We start from the raw sequence: 21993 nt of genomic DNA on the forward strand, positions 1-21993 counted from the left end.
CCTCCATCAGACACCAGGACCATCTTCCTGCTGTGATTCCTTCCAGGTCAGAATAACTTTCCTGAGTGGAGCTCCTGGCTTGGTTTTTACAAATGAATCAAACTAATTTAGGTGAAGAGGTTTTTTCAAAGTCCTAGCAGGCTCTCCACCTCAGCAGATGATTTTAACATGTTCCACTCGTGATCTTCTTCTTGTGTCATAAGAAGTTTAGACACTCGTATTTCTAAATTTCAGAGGAACATCCAGTGTCCTCATCTGAGGCCCTCTGTGATGCAGGTCCAGCACTTAGAAACTCTCAGAGTCACAGATGCCCCGATGTTTGGGGATCTGCTGTGGTAACAAAAACCACACCGCATGCACAGACATGTTAGCGAGGCCTGAGACGCATGCCGTGTCACATTATCTACTATTATTAATGCAGCACGTGGAATTTGCCAAGATTTATTAAATAACGGATAATTATACTGAGTTATGAGGTTGATCAAACCATGAAAGCTGGTGCTACTTATTCCTACAGGTGTTCCAACTTTCCTGGATTACATACAGCGCCCTCTGTCTGCATAAAGCAGTGCTGGAACACACTGTGGTACCAGACCCTCGTGAGCATCAGTTGAACAGAATTTGACTGCAGAAAGTTGAGTGTTGTGAGCAAAAAGGCAATTAACAGTGGAAGAGAGACAGACCATCATAACACTTATAATTGCAGGTCTGTCCTACAGAGAAACTGCAAAGAAAGTCAGGGTGTGAGTGAGTCCAGTTTCCTTCACACTCAGAAACAAACTGTGACAGGTCTGCAGACCCAAAGACACGACTGAATCAGAGGACATGTTTCTGAGAGTTAACATTGTCTGACTGGCGGCTCACAGGACAACAGCTTCAAGCAGCTTAATAGTGGTCGTAGTGAGCAAGTCTCAGTTTCTACTGTGAAGACTTCGAGCTGCAGGTTTGACAGGACGAGCTGCAGCAAGAAAGCCAGACGTCAGAATAAGACACAGAGGCTTGTCTGGACCATGAAACACCGACACTGGACTACTGAAGACTGGAAGAAGGTTTTATGGACTGATGGTTCATCACGCAGGATCTTTGTACGGCGTTGAGTAGGTGACAGGACGGTTCCACAGTGTGTGGCATCAACTGTCAAACATGGAGGAGGCAGTGTGATGGTCTGGGGCTGTTTGCTGATCCAGGGTCGGTGACTCGTACAGAGTGAGAGGCTCCCTGAACCAAACCAGCTACCACAGCATCCTGCAGCAGAATGAGAATAAATAAATAGTACACAGAATAAATACAATACTCAGAGTTTAACAGTACAATACAGAATAGTGCCAGTGTTGGAAGAGAGAGGAGAGTTTTATGTGGTCCAAGAAGTGTGAATACTCTCTGGTATAGACCTAGTTGGTGAGGGGTTGATCCTACAGCAAGATAATGACCCAACACAAAGTCCAAGCTGTGCCAGAACTGCCTCAGGAAAAAGTAGAAGATGGTGAGCTTGTAAACACGGAGTGTCCAGCACAGCCTCCAGGTTTAATCTTCTAGGACCTGGTGTCCACATATGTGGACATCACATTTTGGGTTGTCTGGACCAAAATACTGAATTTTACTCTAGAAGGGCCTGATATCCACTTACGAGGACATTAAACTGCCACTGTTCTATTTAAAACAAATGTCCTGGATCTCATTTTTATCAAAAACAAAAATCAGGTAAACAAATAAAATTATCAGGTTATTCTTTGCTTTTACTGAACTGGACAGAAAAGTGAAAGCAAAACAACTGACAGGTGTCAACGTTCACAGGAACTTGTGCAACAGATATGGGAAGAATTTCCTGAAGAGTATTTTATTTCTATTGCAGAAAGAATTTTATGTGTGTGTTCAGCTGTTATAGCTGCCAAAGGTGGCTACGCCAATGAGTCAGAAGTTTAGAATACATGCTGGTCCATACATTGGTTCTATGATTTCTTTTTTAACTCAATTGCTTATTTGCAAAATGTTTTAATTTCAGAGTGCAATGAGACATTAAACTGCATCATTTTCAACTTTTAAAAAAATGGGAAAATTGGGGTTTTCTGGTAATGTATACATAGTTGCATAATCACACAAATTTGTGAGTCATGACATCACATGCGCATGCGAACATGTGGGAAAATACTCATGTCCACACCTGTTTTGGTTTTGTGACAGTTTAACTTGTATGCTTACCTGGAGCACAGCGTAATCAGATAATCAGATTATGTTCTGCAGTGAGCTATATGTTTTGATACTTTTTATTGTTTCAACACGGAAAGTGGTTAACCACACCCCACAATTTTTCAGATGCGTAACTGCACATTTTGTGACATGTTAGCTGTCCTGTAGAAAACACTCACTGGTAGTCACGTCAGACGTGTCCTCGTGCACGTCATATACTCCACAAAGTGCTCGTAGTTGAAGACAAACAAGCAAACATTTATTTCCAGGCTTGAAGTCACAGGAATTAGCCTGCAGCTAGTTAAAGCCTCCACTTCTACTTAACAATCAATATTAAACTAAAATATGACTTTGTAGTCAAATGAAATTCCCCATTATTTTGTGCTTATTCATCTCCATAATAATTCAAATCAAAATTATTACCAAATATATACAAAATATGATTAAAGTTAGAGAAACTTACAGACCTTTGTCTTCTACACTAGCTAATGTTAGCTAATGTGCTAATTAGCTAATGTGCTAATTAGCTAATGTTAGCTAATGCGCTAATTAGCTAATGTGCTAATTAGCTAATGTTAGCTAATGTGCTAATTAGCTAATGTTAGCTAGTGTAGAAGACAAAGGTCTGTAAGTTTCTCTAACTTTAATCATATTTTGTATATATTTGGTAATAATTTTGATTTGAATTATTATGGAGATGAATAAGCACAAAATAATGCTAATTAGCTAATGTTAGCTAATGTGCCTTTGATGTTTTTACTCAGCTGGTTTGGGGAAATGTTTCTTTGAATGTCCTGACCTTTGTTTAATATATTAGATATATATTATTAGTTTCATTTTTAGCTCACTGCTTGATTTTAGCACAGCTGAAATATCCGGTGCTGCTTCTGCTTAGACGCTAGAAAAACAGATTTTTAGGACGTACACTTACCGTCTGCTGACTTTATGGAGACGGTAATTTTGGTTAGAGAAAATGTCGACAAATCTTGATATGAAAAACTTGAAAAAATTCCACAAAAAATTTAAATTAAAAAAATTATGGCAACATTGCAAAAGATTTTTGAGTATCAAAAAACTTGTATGTTTTTAATTTCTTAGAACCAAGTTTGTTCAAATGTATTAATTTAAATGTCTTCACCTTAAATACATGAGCAGAAATCTTAAAATTAAGAAATGTATGACTGAACTTCTTACCTAAGTTGATGCAACTCATTAGCGTTTGCAGCTTTTACAGTACACACAGAGTACCACTGGCACAGTCTCAGGTCCCTGAAACATTTGTTATCATCTGCAGTGTTACTGCTTTTAAAATCCTGGAGTACAGGAAATGTGTAAGACTGTAAATCTTCTGGTCATTTTGGTTTTCAGTGTTTTGCTGTGGAGTTTTGATTATGGTTCTGGTCTCACTGTTTGAGGCTTTTGGTGATATTGTGGACTTTCCTGTCCAGATGATGATCAGTGTCTGGAGTTTGTGCCTCCCCCTCTGTGTCGTATCTGTGTTACTGTCTTAGTTTTCACCCTTGTGTTTGGTCTCTTTTGGTTGTTTCCTGTTTTACTTTGAAGGTCAGTTTTCTTTTGTGTCCTGCGTGAGTTTGGCTTCATTTCTCTGACTTGGCCTGATGGTTCTCGCCTGCTGTTCGCTGCTTCCTCCTCTGTGCTGTTGTTGTAGATCTAGTGATGTGTTCCTTGGCGCTTGGCTCACTCGTCCACCTAAAAAAGTGTTTTGTCACCTTGTGCTGGTGCCTGTGCCCTGTGCAGCTCTTCAGCACCACCAGACCTGCACCGTTTAACTTCTCCTGTGCAGGAAAAAAGGTTTCTGGTGATGGATTACAGCCAACATGTTTCTAATACATACAGCTAAGAGTGTCTGATGGGATGAGCAGAAAAATCATTGGAGACAGTGTCCAGGACAATGAACTCCAATCCGAGTTGGACTGTTGTCTTCAACAAAAGCTGGGACAAAGCTCTTTAGGTCAGATGATTTCTACTTTCTTTAAAGAGTGTTTGAGTCTTAGAGATGTTTAAGTTGTGCTGTGAACAGAGAAGCAGAGATTTAAAGGAGCTGAAATGACCAAACTCGCCGTGCTTTGGAGGGACATGTGCAGTGCTTTGCATGAGGATGCAGGCAGACTCATTGTCACGATAGTCATCCATGCCTAGATGGCTCAATAAAGCTTCTCTAAAGTAGCAGGATTGTGACTATTACTCCAAATAAACGAGTCACTGGTTACACTGTACAGCTGCAGAAGTGAAAAATGAAGCGAGAGGTGCTGCAGAGTCCGACCGGAGCAGCAAAGAGGACCTCCAACAGCGCTGTGAGATACTGTAAGATATCAGACAAAGGGAAGCTGTGTGTGTCTGTGTGTGCAATGAAGAGGTTTCCAGAGCAAAAAGGGCAACCCCCTCGCTGTCCTCAGGAGGCCGAGTGGGCGGACGGTCCTCAGCAGATGGATTGCTGCTCGCCTGCCTTCACTTCATGAACCTGGAACGGAGGCGGAGCCTGAAGTCTATCAGTGACATCATGTTTTTGGATTATTTCTTCTCTTTCTTTCTCTTTTCTACTCATTCTAGTCTGATTTTAACCCAGTTGTGTGTGTTATCATATGTTATGAAGCAGTTATTATGATTTTTATGCAAATTTGAGCATGAGATAATCAAAAGGTTCCTCAGAAGGAAACGTTAAAGATTAAGAGAAATGACAAAAAGCATTCAAAGAGTCATAAAATCACCTGAAACAGTCAAAAAATAATGCACAGTCCCCATAAAAGACACAAACACATGAATAATGATAATAATGATAATAAGTTAAAGGATCATTTTGTTTCGCAAAGTCATTTATGGTGTCTTTGGACTTTTATTTAGGCTGATTTTTTTAATGCTACTTAAATAACGAAACACATCAAAATATTCAATGAAACGATCGAGTCATTCACGTAGTCGGTTTTCCTCCCACAGACCAAAGACGTGATGTTAGGTTAAATAACCACATAGAGACCAACACCTTTGCACAGTGAACACATGATGTCCACAAAGAAGCAAAACTGAGGGAACAAAATGAATATAAACACACAAAAGATGCAAAACTAGCAAAAAGAGCCACAGAACACAGATGAGAATGACATAGGTGAACAAAAAGATTCAAATCAAACACATAAAAACAACATAAAAGTGAAACGGAGTCATAAAAAGATGATGTTAAGTCAACAAAAAGTGCCAAAGAATCTGCACAATATGTGCAAAAGATATTCACAGAAAACCAAGTGACATGAAAGCGGGAGAAGTGCAAAGGTCATGATTGAGGAAAGGAACACAACAATCATTAAGAGATGCTTAATTCCAACGAAAAAAGTGAAAAATAAACAGAAGAAAATAGTCAAAGAGCATAAAAGAGACAAACAACCTCAAAGAAGTTCAAAAATGACCGCATGAAGAAACACTCAGTGCATCATGGGAAGCCGCCAGCATCATTCGGGTCACTTCCAGGCTTAACCATATGAAACTCAACCTTTTTTCATTAATTGAAAGAAACCCGAATCAAATATCGTAAACTTAAAAGTCTAATTATTTATTTGGGAACATAAAAATACGTTATTATCTCTAGTAGTTGTTTATAATTATAAATAAAAATCATGTTTGTTTTCGTGTTATTAAATATTTCTCAGAACAATGTCGCCACCTGCTGGACGTACATCGATATTTATATCACATCTGCTCCCGTGATGCTCTGCGATGGCAGTGTCACATGATCGTGGTACCCAATGACGGCCACGTAGTGACCATTACTCTCCTGCTATTGGCCGATGAAAATTTAAAAGTACAGTTTGAAAAGTGTCCTGTCGAAGGTTTTAGTGCGCCAGAGAAGTTGTAGGAAAACGGCCTGTGCTTTCAGAGCAGCCCGTAAAAGCTGAATTATACGATTTATTAAGATATCGAAGACTTTGGATTTATATTCGGATAACCCGCAGAGGGGGAGGAAGTGACGCGCAAAACGATATTTGGTGAGTTTTCGTTAGCTAACATTATGATGCTATTTGTCGCTTTTCTTTCGGTTCGTCACATTCAAAGCGGACAAACCGCCTCCCTGCGGTTCATTTCTGTATTGATGACTGTGCTGCTTCATTAATGTGCCCGTTTAATCTGAAGTGCGTGATATAACGGTGTCCGGGAGCAGCTCTGAGCCATGTCTTCAAACGTCCAGAGCGGGGGGAAACGGGAGGAGAAGGGCAGGAACATCCAGGTGGTGGTCAGATGCAGGTAAGGAGTGGAAACAGAGTTTCAGCTGTGTCTGTGTTTGCTGCTGTCAGTCACAAACATACTCTAGATGTCGTAAATATCCTCAAAACATCGCAAAAGATGCAGAAACATCACCAAATCCACCTTAAAGCTGTATGTTCAACTGCCCTCAGTGGGTGTATTTACCTGGAAGACCTTAAAAAGGCTAAAAGTGTACTCATAAAACAGGTCACTGACATTTTACAGTCTCAGAAGCTAAATGAGAACACTAGCCTGAGCTTACGTGTGGAAAAATCAGCAGTTCTTGCAGTCTTAAAGTTACTATTTGAGCCTCTGAGGGAACCCTAACCCATGTGGCGTCTAATTTATCAATAAAATTTGAGTCTCTCTTTTTTACTTTCTTCTATATGTTTATGGGTGTGTTAAAATGTTAGTCAATCCAGAAATGTGCACACAAATGATGCAAAAATACTTGCACAACCACAGAGAAATGCAAAATGATGATAAAAATACAGGAAAAGGATGGAAACAGGACATCCAGTGATAACCATCATACTAGCCTCACGTGTTTGAGTTTCTCAGTATCCCAGTGCTCATGTATTTGGTCTTTAATTTATTCATCATTTTCCTAGAAGAGACTTTAAAGCGTGTTTTACCTCTTTAGCATTTTTAACATTCAGGGGATGAATTTGCACGACTGAGTGAAAGCCTGTTCATTCCAGTTTAATTGTACTTCAACCTGTTTTAACAGGTTTAAAACCCAAGGTGGAAAAAAAAGAGTATAAAATCATCCTTTTCTGAGGTCTCGTAGCTCACTTACACATCGGTTTAGCAGAATAAAGGTGTAATAAGTTTTTAAAAACCCAGCAGGTGGAGCAAAGACACGCCCCCACTCGTCTAGATGCAAATATTTCAAGCACATGTCAAACACTGAGCACTAACATCACACTAAATAGGTTTTGGGTGTTTTGGATGCTGTTGCTATTTTCTAGCTGTCTAAGTTTTATTGGCTGTTAATTGATCCCTGACAGTTTAGATTTGTGTGATTGTCTGTGTCGTGGGACACAAACATGGGTTTGTAGTCCCGATCCGATTACTGGAGTCGTCTTCCACGTGGTTCCATTTAACAATTATTAGTGCGAAAAGAAAACTGGTAATCCATCAGCCCCTCCGTTGGCACTAAACACTCAGTTTCACATAGTTTTTTGTAATGTTAGCTCTCTATGATGTCAGAGTACAGAAGCCCCGCCCACCAAGTTGAGGGGCAGCCAGTCAGAAGAAAGTTGGCTTGAAATGGCTCGAAGATAAACTGATGGCTCAGAGGAGCTTTGAAGAAGCTTCAATGTTTTTAGTTTCTGCTTTTCTGTCACGTGTGAACACGAACTGATTATCTCTGGATTTTTGGTTAGCGGTGTCCCAGCTCTGAAACCGACACAGAGTGAGATAAGCGTCCGTAACGTCATATCGCGGTTTAATCTTCCCGTACCCGTGCAGGCGAGTCTGTGGCGGAGGCTCAGATGATGCTAAGATGATATTTAGAAACCTCTTAAAGATGTTTTGAGGCCTGCAGACGTTGACACTGATCTAATTTAAATCCCATATTTGTGCTAAATCGGTTAATTCATCTGTTCCTTCTGCTGCCCACCGTCTGGTTCGTTGTTCATGATAAGCTCACAATGTTATGGATTTCCTTTTTGTACTCTGGTTTTCTGAGGCCTCAGAGGATGAGCGTCACTGATCTGTGTGTACTTACGTCTGTGTTCTACTGAACTTTAGTCATCTGAACCTAAACGAGCATTAATGTGTTTTTTAGATGTCTTCATATGTAGCTCAGAGTACAAACCCTGTGTGTATTTTAATTATAATAAGCAGTAAATCTTTATTATGGGACTTTTTCAAAAACATAAATGAACGTTGCTCTGACAGAAAGAAGCAGAAAACTGATTTTAATCTGAGCCAAAGTCAAAGCTTTGGTGTCGGCGCGCTGTGAGGGTTTTTAGATCTTTACAAACAGGACCGTGTGACTCGAGCTGATGTTGAAGCTTCCTTATTATGACTGCAGAGCTGCAGAAGTCTCAGGCGTCGAGTCTTTGTCACCGAGGTTTTCCTCTGCTGCGTTTTCAGGCCTTTCAACACGATGGAGCGCAAGTCGTCCTACGGCGTCATCGACTGCGATCACAACCGGAAAGAGGTGATGGTGAGGACGGGAGGCATGAACGACAAGGCGTCACGGAAGACCTACACGTTCGACATGGTGAGAGGAGAAATGGACACGGCGCATCCTGTGCTCGCACATCTGGCTGACCGTTTCCCCTGTTGTGTTATGTCTTAAGTAAAGCTGTTCGATATAACGATATATATCTGATGACGATATAAAAACATCTATCGTTTCCTATTACGCTGTCGTTTGTTTCGTGGTGTCGTAAAATAAACTGTTTGCAGCAATATTTTTTTCATGGTTCTGATGGTCACTGTAGTGGCTATATTAATCCCTTAAAGTTCTCTCTTTCTCTTATATTTAATATAACCACACTACAGACAAGCGCCTGTTTTTATGCGTTGTCGTTAACAGCAACGACGGTAAAACCATCGCGTGGCTCCGCTCTCCGCTTGTTTGTTTTCTACGTAAACCTTTCACAATAAAGCTCAAGATCCTGTTGCGACTTTTCAAATTAAACTGAATCACAGGAAAGAGCATGCAGAGAGTTTACTGATGAGAAGCAAAAAAGAGCCGTCAGGTGCTAAAAATAAACCTTAGACTTAAACTTTGAAAGAAAACGGCGGCCGTTACAACTTATGTCTAAAAATGTATCGTTTCATGCATCGGTTAAAACACTCGACTCCAGGTATGCGACGCCCAGCTGGAAACACTAAAGCTGCCCGAGATTCACAGAATTTACAGAAAATGTTACATTTTTGTGTTTTTATGTCGTCGTCAGGACGATAAATGTTTTATCAAGATATGAGATTTTGGTCCTATCGCACAGCCCTAGTCTTAAGTTCTTAAGGTGAAGTAACAAAACTTGCGTTCGAAGCAGAAGCAGCTCTTAGTGTCTCTCGATGAGGATTGGCTCATTGCTGCAGCTGCGTTTCTCTCCCTCAGGTGTTCGGTCCGTCTGCGAAGCAGATCGAAGTGTACCGGAGCGTCGTCTGTCCCATCCTGGACGAGGTCATCATGGGATACAACTGCACCGTGTTTGCGTGAGTGCTCTCCAGATTCGCGAGCGTCGGCGTGAGCCGTCCCGGATGAACCTGTTTGTAACCTCTTTTGTTTCCATCTTTTTTTATTGATGACAGCTACGGTCAGACAGGAACGGGAAAGACGTTCACCATGGAGGGAGAGAGGAGCCCGGACGAGCAGTTCACCTGGGAGGAGGTGAGCTCTGCTTTAAAATGGGCTCACTGGTTTACTGTTTGACCCTAAACCTGCATGTGGATCTAATTCAGAGTGTGAATGAACTGATCCTGCAGCAGCGTGCATGAAGTATAGGAAGGGGAAACGTCTTGACTGTCTAACATTAATGAACTTTTTCAGGTTTTCAAATTCAGAGTTTTGTGATCGCAGTCAGACTGCATCCATCCTGAATGTGCATGAATTGGCTTTGAATAATTCCCCGTGTCCGTTTTTTTGCACGTGGATGTTGGACGTCTTGTTTTCAGATCATCAGTAGCTGCTCAGACCTGCTGCTCATTTCAGCCTCAGGCTGTACTAGAGCAGCTTTGCTTGATTCATAGTTAATAATAATCCTCCTTTGTCCTGTGCTGGGTCTCCGTACAGGCCTTCAGCTCATCCTTTACAAGCCCTCGTTCATCTTATTGGCCAGTTTCTGGAAGCCTGCAGAGGGGTAGTATGCAGTACCTGTCAGCTGTACTTTGGAGGGGGGGTGTTATTGGATGCTGCGTACATGCAGCCGGCTTTTTATCGTCAGTTCAGATGCATTAATGTGTCAAATCACCAAAATAAAACCTGTTTTATTTAAAAGTTTCACAAGTAGCAACGAACGAGGGTGACAAACGCCACCACAGCTGTTTGTTAATTATTGTGGAAATGGTGCAAACAGCTCCGTGCGCTCAGCGCTGAAATAAATTCCCGTGTTTTTGCGTCTCTAGGACCCGCTGGCCGGCATCATCCCTCGCACGCTGCATCAGATCTTTGAAAAGCTTTCTGAGAACGGCACAGAGTTCTCCGTCAAAGTCTCGCTGCTGGAGATCTACAACGAGGAGCTGTTTGACCTCCTCAGCCCCACCGAGGACGTCAACGAGCGGCTGCAGCTGTTCGACGACCCTCGCAACAAGGTGAGCGTCACGCAGCTCGGATGAAATGAACGCCCGCTGCGGAAATCTCCGGGAATCTGACGCCTCTGTGTTTGCCTCCGCAGCGCGGCGTGGTGGTGAAGGGTCTGGAGGAGGTGACGGTGCACAACAAAGACGAAGTCTACCAGATCCTGGAGCGCGGAGCAGCAAAGAGGAGGACCGCCTCCACGCTCATGAACGCCTATTCCAGGTACCCGCTCGCAGGAAAGCACTCTCACTCCGTCGCCAACCGCCATGTCAGTTATGTTTGCTCACCCGCTTCCCGTTTCTCCACAGTCGCTCCCACTCGGTGTTCTCCGTCACCATCCACATGAAGGAGATCACTCTGGAAGGAGAGGAGCTGGTGAAGATCGGAAAACTCAATCTGGTAATAATCTGGCGATGAGGGGGAGAGGAGGGGGCGCAGCCTAGAGCGTCTAAAATGACCCAAACGCTTCCTGTTCAGGTCGATCTTGCCGGCAGCGAGAACATCGGCCGTTCCGGCGCCGTGGACAAGCGAGCTCGCGAGGCGGGAAACATCAACCAATCGCTGCTGACGCTGGGCCGAGTGATCACCGCTCTGGTGGAAAAGAGGCCTCACGTCCCGTACAGGTGAGAAACGACCCTCCTCGGTCTCACGAGGACGTCGCGTTCAGGTCCGTCTTCTCTGGGGTGTCTGTGCGGGTCCGCCTCCCCTGACCTTGTACAGTCGTCGTGGGGGCGGAGCTGAGGAGCTGTATTGATCGGTTTATTTTCTCCCACAGAGAGTCCAAACTCACCAGAATCCTTCAGGACTCGCTGGGAGGGCGGACCAAAACCTCCATCATCGCCACCGTGTCGCCGTCGTCCAGCAACCTGGAAGTGCGTTTCAAAAACAAAATGAATGTTTTCAAAGATTCATCATCATATTTATCCTGAAGCGTCTCGCGTCACCCACGTCTGTTATTGTTGGTGTCAATGTTTCCACTCGAGCACAGACTGTATATAAAAGATGGACGTAACCATGTTTATATTTTAGTGTTTCTTGATCGAGAACGTTTATTTAGCCCGTGTTGGTTTCACTGAGTGTAATTGTGCTGACGAGTCTCGGTTGTGCGTGCAGGAGACGCTGAGCACCCTCGAGTACGCCAGCAGGGCCAAAAACATCATGAACAAGCCGGAGGTCAACCAGAAGCTCACCAAGAGGACGCTCATTAAGGTATCTGAGGTCGACGCGACATTCAGCATGTGTTCGGGTTTCAAATGGCGCCGTCGCAGGTTTGCCTGGAAAAGCAGAACTCAGTCAGGAACATCTGTGACGGTCACATCGGAAGCTTTTAAATCTGTGACCCAGAAGAATCTAAATGAAAATGTGACACTGAGTCCAAACACCAGATTTCAGGACCTTCTCTGTCCTTCAGGAATACACCGAGGAGATCGAGCGTCTGAAACGCGACCTGGCCGCCACCCGGGACAAGCACGGCGTCTACCTGTCCTCGGAGAACTACGAGTAGGTCTCGGCTGACACGTCAACGCTGCTTTTACCCAAATAGCTGACCTGACAGACCATCTCGGGTGCTCCTAACCACGACTATGTTTTTAATTCATGCAGGAGCATGGTGGCTCAGATCACCGCCCATGGGGAGCAGGTTGCAGAGTACAACGACAAGATCGCCATCATGGAGGAGGAGCTTAAGAAGGTACGATCCTCATCCGCTGTCGGACGGCTGCAAATCAGAGCCTGATTCAACTTACTGAGGTCTTAAAAGCTGACTTTTGATCTTTAGAAGTTGAAGATGCTGTTTGAGCCTCTGTGCAGATTTTAAAGCTGCAGATTTAATTGAATGCAGCGGTTGCAGATGCTGCAGTCTTGCATTAATCTGCATTTCAGGAGTTCACTGTTAAGCACTTCACACAAACTTTACAGAGACTGTTTGTTGCCGTGGCCAAAGAAAAGACTCCACTAACTGTCTGGCTGTAAAGGAATTACGAGGTGTCTGTTTTGGCGTCTTCGCCATCGATGCATCGTTTTACACGTCCTGAAGCGGCGTGAACATGTGGTCGTGTTCTCTCTGCAGGTCACGGAGCTGTTTGCGGACAGCAAAGCCCGACTGGAGCAGTGCACCGCGGACCTGGACGAAAAGCAGCAGAGGTGCAGGGCTGTTGTTAAGGTGTGGGATTAAAACCACCACCAGGGGGCGCAGTTTGATTTAAAGTTGTGGTTTTCTCCTGTGCGCCTCTCAGGCTGGAGGAGACGAGCAGAGACCTGCGGGAGACGAAGGTGAAGCTGAGCGAGGAGGCGTTCATCTGCTCCGAGCTCTCCTCCGCCCAGGAGACGCTGTACGACACGGCCGGGCAGGTACAGGCGACGCTCCACTCCGGGGGGAGATATTTAGACGTTCCCCCACTTCATCATCGCTTCCTTTTCTCTCTCTCTCTCTGTTATTTGAAAACCTCTTAAAATGAATCTTCAGCTTCCACTCTCGCCCCGTTTCACCAAACTTCCCTTTTTCAGATGTGAGATGTTTATGATTCGAGTCTGAAACTTTGTGCTTTCGTCCTTCAGCTGCTGAGCACGGCGGACGCCAGCACCAGCGACGTGTCGGGCCTCCACGACAAGCTGAACAGGAAGAAAAAGGTCACGTTTGTTTTTGTTAAAGCGGTGAATACGTGGCGTCCGCAGACGCGCTCGCTTCGGCTCGTGTTGGTCACCGCAGTGTGAAGTATCATTACGGGGCAGAGAGCCTGTAGATGGTTGTTGGTCTCACGCTGGGCCTTCCTGCAGTCTGAAATGGGTCATTTAGCCCCTCCCCCTTTGAGCTGGCATCCTTCTGATTGGCTGTCACAATTTGAATAGTGAGTGGATGAAGCTGCTTCATCACATCAGGGATCTGTCCTCATGACTACAGGTCCACTGGTAGAAACCGCTGAGCTTCCACACACACACACACACACAGCTCACTATAAACTGTCCATGTTTGATGTGAACAGCCACAGATTAGAACAGATGTTAAATCAAAGCAGATGTGTCTTATTTACTTTGTAGTTGCAGCTGAGGCAAACACTACCAGCCTCGCTGTTTAACCCGTAAAAGCACATTTCTCCTGTTTAAATGTTTCATCTGGTCTGAGTAACAGATTCCAGTGAAGATGACACGGCTGCTTGTGACTGCCGTGCACTAATGACACAGCAGGTGTCATAAATCAGAGGTTTGAGTCACAGATGATAAGATTAGGGAACAGCTGGGGAACTCTCAGCGGGTTTTGGGTGGAACACACTCTTATCTGTGACCACTGTGGGGAGTTTCCTCTGCAGACTTCCTTTTAGAGGAGAAAGAAACACTCACTGTGGCGTAAGCCTCCCCGAGTGACTGAAAATACACCTTTAAGCATCAACCGCTTCACAGAACAGTTGGGAAAGAAGTGACAGGGAAGTCGGTCGGCTTGTTATCGCTGCTGGTTAAGATCCGACTATTTTTACGTCTGTGGGCTGATTAGAGTCATTTCCACTGTGATTAAAACCTGAGAATCAACCTTTTTTTTTTTTTTTTTTTTTTTAAATCCATGTAAATCAGCGGTCCCCAACCCCCGGGCCTCGGACCGGTACCGGGCCGCGGGAGTTGAGGCTCAGGTGTGAAATGTATGGTTTTTATCGTTAACTCTGTTTTCCTGGGTCTTTTCACGTGTGTTATGAATAAATCTTCTTTTTTCGGTACCGGTACTAGTTTTATTTTGTTGTATTTATCCGCGACACCTTAAAGGCCGGTCCGTGAAAATATTGTCGGGCATAAACCGGTCCGTGACGTACGGAGCCCCGCAGGGGACATGGGAGGGAAAAAAAAATAAGACTGAGTTTTGCGAGATCTTGCAAAAGTTGAATTCCAACAATGGCGGCAGCTACTTAGTTGTAATATTACTCTTTCTGGGTCACAAAATACACTTTTAAGATATTTTGAGGCGTGAATGTAGTTGTGTAAACGTCAGATACCTGCTCGGTTTACAAGACATCACATATTTGCAAAAGTGCACCGACGTTTTCGGAGATCTGACACCCACTAGCTCGAAGCTAACGGGAGGTCAAGACCTACTACAGCTTTCCCGGTACATCGTACCTCGACCTCCCGGTCGGCTTCGAGCTGGCGGCCTCCGAGGAATGCGGCTAAAACATTTGTGAGATCCCGAGTTTGTTTTGCGAGATCTCGCAGAAGTCCGTCTTAATTTATTTATTTTTTCCTCCCATGTCCCCTGCGGGGCTCCGTAGTGACGCAACAAAGGTTGGAGACCGCTGATGTAAATGACTTCAGAGGGTTTCAGGTGCTTTGGCTGTTAAAAGCATGAATCCAGACAGAGCAGAGGGTGCTGTAAACCGGGTTTTTATGACTTGATGCTGAAACTTGGAGCTTCCTGAAAACACAAATGTTCTGAAGCACAAACCTGCCTCTGACCCTGCAGGTGGAGGAGCACAACAGGGAGATGCAGCAGAGCTTCGCCCAGCGCATGGACGGCTCCTTCAGAGACGTGCAGCGCTGCATCCAGCAGCACGGAGACAAACAGCGCCACATGCTGAGCAGCTACTCGCAGGCTGTCGGTAAGAGCGCAGAGGTTTCACAGAGGCGTGGGTGACGGGCTGGGACGGTTTACTGCGGCTGCTTTAAATTTGCCCGCCTGATGGTGACTCTGGTGTTTGTACTGTTAGTACTCGGGGTTTTTTTTTCAGTATGTTCTGAAGCGAAATACTGAACTGAAAAAGATGATTTGGTGTTTAAAACAACTCTGCGGTCTTTCCTGCGTCTCCGCCCTCTTTCTTGTGCAGACGGTTTGCTCGTGATGAACGAGGCGGCACTGAAGGGCGCTCTGACCACTGTGGAATCCTTTGTGGGCGGAGTCAGGCCGCTGGTGGCTGAGAGCGTGGCCCGCTGCGAGGAGAAGGTGCAGCAGAACGAGACGCTGTGTCTGCAGGACAAGGAGAGCGTGCTGCAGCTGCTGGTGAGTGTCTGAGCGCGCTCACGGCCGCGTTGTCCGCTCAGATCAGTGCTGTGTGACTAAAGTGTGTGTGTGTGTGCAGGAGGAGCACCGACGGGACATGGAGGAGGTGCTGGTGGTCCAAACTCTGATGGGTTTATCAGCAGCCAAAGAGCTCAACGACAGCCTGAGAGCTTCGGTGGAGAAGCAGCGAGCGCTGGCCGACAAAGTTGGTCCACGACAGTAACATCCACACGGAGCAAACGTGGCGTACGCTCGATCTCGGAGGCAAAGCTCTGATCTGATTCTTCTCGTTCTCCTCCTCAGGCGGAGGCAATGAAGGAGATGGGCGTGGTGTTCGACAGCTTGGTCCGAGAGCTGGCGGCAATGCGGGAGGCCGCCGTGCAGAGACTGAGCGCCCTGCAGGCTGAACGCGACGAGCTGGAGGACAAGATCAGGCAGGCGGAGGAGGAAATCGAGCAGAAGGTGAGAGCTGACCAGAGAGGGCAGCGAACCTCTGTCTGCTGGACGAGGACGCTGCCAGATGTCCTGGGGCCTGACGTAGGGCTGGGCGATGTGACCCAAAATTCATCTCCATATTTTTAGCTGGATGGGGATATACGATATATATCTCAATATTTTTATTTTTTTAATTTAAGCCATAAAGTCAGAACAAACAGTTCTTAGTCAAAGCTGTGTCCCAGATGTCACAGGGGCACTTTTATTAACAAACAGCGTAGATGTTCATGAAAAAAAAATTACTCAAATTATCAGCATTTATTAAATAATAATGCTCCATAAATAAAAGAAAACTGTTGTTTTTGTGCATAACAAAGAGCTCACAACTGTGCAGTCAAAATGTAAACTAACAGACGCCGAGCATAATAACAAGCAGCTGCTCTGTTCCTAACTTCTACTGCGTGACTGACAGCCTGGAGTTTGAAATCCTCTTCGTAACCACGTCTCTGAACAGGTGCCATTTATGGTCCTTATACGCACACAGTACAGTAATATTACATTGAAGCACAGTACGTATCACTCGGCGAGGCTCCTCGGTAGCTGTAATGCTCCAACAACCCATCAGGTGGTGCAGCTCCGTAGCTTAGCAAAGTCGTGCTGAAACATTTTTGACAGATTGCTGAGCGCCGTGCAGCACATAAAATTGGTTTGCAGTCATCAAGCACAACCAGAATTCATACATAAGACGCGCTGTCAACTTTTGAGAAAATGAAAGCATTTTAGGCCGTGCAGCCTCTCTGGGCTGCAGCCTGGTTAACTCGCTAACGGAGATTTGCCGTGTCCATCTTGTCGTCGCCTGCAGGTGAAGTTATGGGGGAGGGGGAGTAACGCAGCATAGAGGCAAACTTGCGGCTCCACAAGTATAATTATAACACAACATAGACTATATCGATATAAACGATATTGTCACTTCTTATATTTGGTATAAAAATATATCGATATTTATTTAAAAGCCCTAGCCTGAAGCAGACCGTTAACTTTGGACCTGTGATGGTTTCAAGCCCAGCAGCACTGATGTGTAGTGGTTTTCGCTTCCATTTTTAAATCCACTTCAACAGCATTCAATGATCTGTTTGAGCATGAGGTGCAGTCGGCGCACATTCAGCCTGTCTGCAGCCTCAACAACTCAAACAGGCGGAGATTTAAAGTTAGAATAACAGTGCACGGGATACATGACAAGGATGACGACAGATTCTGAAGTTGATGGGTGTGATTTGCATCGTGCCTCGTTTGTTCTGCCCTCGTGTGGCACAGTTTCATGTATTATTAATAAAGGCAGATAAACCTGTTACATCTGAGTGTTCACGCGCTGGCTGGTTCTGTGGGTCGGGTGTTTCTGACACTGCTTCCGTTTGCTTTGGTCAGGATATGAAGGAGACCATCCAGTGCCTCCAGGACCAGCTCAACCTGCTGACTGTGAAGGTCAAGAAGAAGTTCACTGGTCTGTACTCGGCCTCCAGAGGCCTGCAGAAGCCCCTGCAGAGCCTCCAGGAGGACATCAGCAGGTGAGTCGAGCACTAAACGGTCATGTTTTTCTTCTACTGCACGTCAAAGTTCATTGAAACATTGAAACCTGCATTGAAACCGTGTCTTTGTGGCAGAGGCTGCAGCACAGTCGAGCACCAGGTCTCGGCCCAGGCGGACCTCCTGTCTTCCTCCGCCTCCTCCCTTGTCTCCTCCCTGTGTCTGACCGCGGACGAGAGCCGGCAGTCTCTGGAAGAGATGTCGGGCTGCTGCTCCCACATCCACAGCTCCGTCACTGGTACAAACTCTTCCTCTCCTCTGTTGCTGCTCGCTGTAATCCCTCATCCACAGCACGCTCAGTGTGTTTGTGTCCCTGCAGGCCTGTTGGAGCGTGACCTCGAGTGGAGCTCCAGAGTGAAGGAGCACGCTGAGAAACGAGCCGAGGAGCACCTCACGCTGATGAGGAAGGTTGGCTCTGAAGCTCAGGACCTGCGTCAGGTGAGAATTCGAGGTTTTCTGTCCTAACCCCAACACAGAGCAGACCCTCAGTTTAATACTGTAGAGACACGACTGTCATATCTTATTACCAAACCCGACGACTCTGAACTCAGTAAAAGTGCCTCCTGTCCCGCAGAGCGTGGAGGATTGCTGCTCCGAGCAGCTGCGAGCAGCCAAGGCCGATATATCCAACCAGCAGCAGGAGGTGACGCGAGCTCTGACGACTGTCAAGGATCAGACCTCCGTCGACTGGAGCGTCCTGGAGGAGCAGCGGGCTGAGCTCCTGCAGCACGTGGAGGCGAGCGAGCAGCTGGTCCACAACTTCCTGCGGGACGAGCTGCAGGAAGACGTTCCCACTGGTGACAGATTTATTTTTCTGCCTTGAATTAAAAGTTAAAGTTCTCAGCAGGACATTAACCTCCTGTTGCCTTCAGGTGCGACTCCTCAGCGGCGGGAGTTTGTGTATCCCCGTCAGCTGGTGAAGTCTCGCCACCGCAGCGAGCTGCTGGAGAGCCTGAGGAGGCAGCAGGAGGAGCTGCAGGCCGCCATGGAGGCGGAAGAGGAGGAGGAGCTGGAGGAGGAGGACAAGCAGACTGACCCGGTGAGTTTCAGAACATTTATCTTGGAGCTGTGATTCATTTTCATTTAAATGTAAATAAACGTGATGTTTGGCCTCGTTCTTCTCTGCTGCATCATCAGGACTCGCTGGAGGACGATCTGAGCACGTGCAACGAGAGTCTGGCCACAGAGCCGTCCTTCATCGACGAGAACCTCGTCTTCAATGAGAGCAAGCGGGTCCCCTTCTTCAAGGTGAGGGGGAAGTTTGAAGCCGTGCAGCTGTTACTGAAAAAGCTGCTGAAGCAGCGACTGGGGGTCAGAGGTCAAGTGTTTAATACCAATGCACATTAAAGCTTGTTTTCATTCCTCTTTTCCAGAAGAAGAAAGGCAAAAAGGAGACGAAGATCCCGTCCCGGTCTAAAGTGTCGGAAAACGAAGCGGAGTCAACGCCTCAGAAATCCAGACTGCCGCTCCGCTGTCAGAACTGAAACCTTATTTCTCTTTATTTTTAATAACTTTATTACTGTTTCTTCTTTTTTCTGACCTCTTTCATCTTAAACGTGTCCTCATGAACTGTTTTATTGTGGTTTGTGTCTCAGCACCTGCAAATTGTTTGTAAAATTAAAGATTTATTCTTGTTTTATTCTGCTGTTAATTATTCCATCTGCCACACTCAGCCAGCTCATCGGCTTTGTCCTCGGTTATGACGTCAGCACAGGACACGTGTGGCTCTCCTGGTTAGACGTTATGAAATGGAGTGATGGGGGGTAGAGTGGGTTCAGCAAAACCACAAAGAGTTCAAATGTTTTTGTCGGGTGGGCTGGAGGACACTGCAGCCTGTGAGGTTTCTTTGGTTTCTGTGCTGCTTCATGAACTTTCACTATTTATGTTTCGTGGCCGACAGCAGCACGCTGTGTTACACGCTGTGTCTTTAACGCACACGGCCAGAACGTGGAAAACATTCACGTTTCCACAGGGACTCTGAGTAAACAGGAGCCCGGTGCTGATAGTCGTTCATGGAGTCCTGCTGATGTGAGCGTCTGTATAAAAGCAGAAGTGGGAGTTCACAGGTGGAGACAGCAGCTCCCGGCAGTTTTGAGTCCTCATTCATAAGTGGACATCCCAGCAAATATACCGTGACGTCAGACTGCGCATGCTTAGAGAAACCAAAGAAAAACCCCGAGAATTCCACGAGTGAAAAAGAAGTCTGTCTGGTTTATGTTTTGAGAGGAAAGCACCAAAGTTTACTGCGGTTTTCCTCTGATGACGTCATTGCGGAATTCCCCCACTGATACGTGCAGAGTGCGCGTGCTTGTTGAGGGCGAGGTGGTACTGTCGCTGACCTTGTCCTGTTTACAGTAATATTTGTACTGCTTATATACACGATATACAAATATAATATTTATATTAGTATGTCGTGTACGTGTGTGTGCGCGTGCGGAAGAAGAAAAACGTTAAATGATGGAGTTTGAAGTGTGAAATAAAACAATTGTGAATAAATGAGGTCATGTGACCGTGATTATAGTTTGAGCTGCTGTGTTGGCCGGTTACGGTATTTTGTAGCTCTGAGGTCGGACGGAAAGCACCCAGAGTTACTTTCGGTTTGTTCCTTCATTTGTTGTTGTGGATTCTGGACGAGCTCATTCTCTCAGTGTCAGGTGTGGAGGTGGGTTGGGAGCTGATGTCCGTGTTTTTCTGGATATGAGGAGAGTTTCTCTCTTTCTGTGCTCGCTCTGTTTTTCCTGCTCTGATCTGTGAACATGGAGCGATCAGCTGATCTCTGCCTCCTCTCTTTGCTGCTCCTGGCCGTGCCCTGCTTCTCCCAGCCCGGGCTTATTCAGGCATACTTTCGGCTTGGAGACGCCCTGGTTCTGCAGCCTGTGCCGCCGGTCACTAAACGCATCACCAGCGTGGTGTGGAAACGCAACCACGACCTGCTGGCCGAGTGGGCGGAGGGAGAGCGTGAGGTGAGATACTACGGAGGGTTGAGAGGCCGGTCAGAGCTCAGCACCGGGACCGGACGCCTGCGCGTCAGCGCTGCGTCTGCAGAGGACGCTGGACTGTTTTCAGTGGAGATCAACAACGAGCCTCAGAGCGAGCTCTACAGAGCTGCAGCCGTGGATGAGGTGCCCCAGCCTGAGGCCTTTGTGACACCTCTGGCCTGCAGTCAGGCCTCCTCTCGGTGTTTACTGCACTGCTATGGACACACTGCAGACACTGAGGACATCACCTACTACTGGAAGATGGGCGATGGAGAGTGGGAGGAGTCAGAAAAGAAGATAGAGATCCTCAATGTTAATGAGCTGCACCATGTGAGAACTTTCTCCTGCAGGATGAAGGACCCAGTGAGTGAGAAAGACAGCGAGCCCATCAATAATCCTTTTTACAGACACAGGAGCCCACCTGACTCTGCAGGGTGGACAGGTGTGGCGGTCACTGTGGGCGGAGCTTTTGGAGCTGCAGCCCTGGTTTCTGTGGCTCTGTTTGCATTTTGTCAGAGAGAATTTATCCAGAAGACCATTAAGAAGCTCGAAGGCAGGAATTCTGTCCCACAGATGTCAGCGACGTGTAACTCTGTGTGAAGCGTCATCAGCCTGGGTTTGTTGTTTGTGCGTTAGAAACTGTGACCTGCTGCAGGAGAGACACACATGCAGATAAACTCACGGCAGCATGAATGTTTGTGTTATTTAACAGCCACCTCTGTCTGAGCAGGAACTCTGAACTGTTCAGTGTTCTAGTGAAAAGAAACTGCACAACTACCAGTAACAGATTTTTAATATCAGTGAGATTTTCACCTGGATAAATAAAGGAATAAAAAAAATCTCCTTGTTTTCTGTCCTCTGATTCTTCTGGAGCAGCTTTGCATGAGTCAGAGCCTCAGCTCTGAGCTGCTCTCAGGTTGCTCCCCATCATAGTATGTTTGTGAATGTTAGATGAAAAGCACTAGAGCATAGAAAAAGGCTGTGAATGAGGCAGCTCTGATGGCTGTCCAGGACCAAACAGCTGACCAGTGTTTGATTCAGCAAAGGTCAGAGGTCACTGAACAGACTGCTCTCCATCATGGACTATCTATCTATCTATCTATCTATCTATCTATCTATCTATCTATCTATCTATCTATCTATCTATCGGGAATAATAATAATAATAAACCTCTAAGACAAATCAAAAACATTGGAACCTAAACCACAGATCATAACAGGCGAACAGCATATATGATACAGTGTTACAGTTCAGCGTCCACAAAAACAAGGATTTTAGAAGGTCTTACAGCATCATCTGTCCTTCAGCAGCCAGTTTCA

The 21993-nt window shown here is 45.8% G+C and overlaps 2 protein-coding genes across 2 annotated transcripts; both read left to right on the forward strand.

Annotated features, from left to right (window-relative positions):
- The first annotated feature begins 5988 nt into the window (after positions 1-5988).
- Positions 5989-19335, forward strand: kif11 (kinesin family member 11). The gene is made up of 27 exons (XM_085296079.1): positions 5989-6185; positions 6331-6441; positions 8545-8674; positions 9524-9621; positions 9718-9796; positions 10531-10716; positions 10800-10924; positions 11011-11101; positions 11180-11325; positions 11478-11574; positions 11816-11911; positions 12114-12202; positions 12305-12392; positions 12771-12844; positions 12937-13051; positions 13259-13330; positions 15144-15279; positions 15505-15677; positions 15757-15882; positions 15981-16139; positions 17538-17677; positions 17774-17934; positions 18016-18134; positions 18271-18493; positions 18569-18735; positions 18834-18944; positions 19070-19335. Exons 2-27 carry the CDS (start codon positions 6368-6370, stop codon positions 19178-19180), a joined length of 3186 nt encoding a protein of 1061 aa, XP_085152205.1. The 5' UTR covers positions 5989-6185; positions 6331-6367; the 3' UTR covers positions 19181-19335.
- An 876-nt stretch (positions 19336-20211) lies between these two features.
- LOC146560662 (uncharacterized) lies at positions 20212-21493 on the forward strand. The gene has a single exon (XM_085243131.1). It carries the CDS (start codon positions 20453-20455, stop codon positions 21272-21274), a length of 822 nt encoding a protein of 273 aa, XP_085099257.1. The 5' UTR covers positions 20212-20452; the 3' UTR covers positions 21275-21493.
- The last annotated feature ends 500 nt before the right edge of the window (positions 21494-21993 follow it).

Source organism: Mchenga conophoros, linkage group LG13, assembly GCF_057382185.1.
Source record: "Mchenga conophoros isolate Kocher_MC1m ecotype Shallow Benthic linkage group LG13, M_conophoros_male_GT1.1, whole genome shotgun sequence".
Lineage (NCBI taxonomy): Eukaryota > Metazoa > Chordata > Actinopteri > Cichliformes > Cichlidae > Mchenga > Mchenga conophoros.

Bases quoted from the DNA above. Each gene is read 5' to 3' on its own strand.
- kif11 (XM_085296079.1), top strand. From the start codon at position 6,368: ATGTCTTCAAACGTCCAGAGCGGGGGGAAACGGGAGGAGAAGGGCAGG. The intron at 16,140-17,537 runs GTGAGAGCTGAC...TGCTTTGGTCAG, and splicing joins AGGAGGAAATCGAGCAGAAG to GATATGAAGGAGACCATCCA. The intron at 18,494-18,568 runs GTGACAGATTTA...TGTTGCCTTCAG, and splicing joins GCAGGAAGACGTTCCCACTG to GTGCGACTCCTCAGCGGCGG.
- LOC146560662 (XM_085243131.1), top strand. From the start codon at position 20,453: ATGGAGCGATCAGCTGATCTCTGCCTCCTCTCTTTGCTGCTCCTGGCC.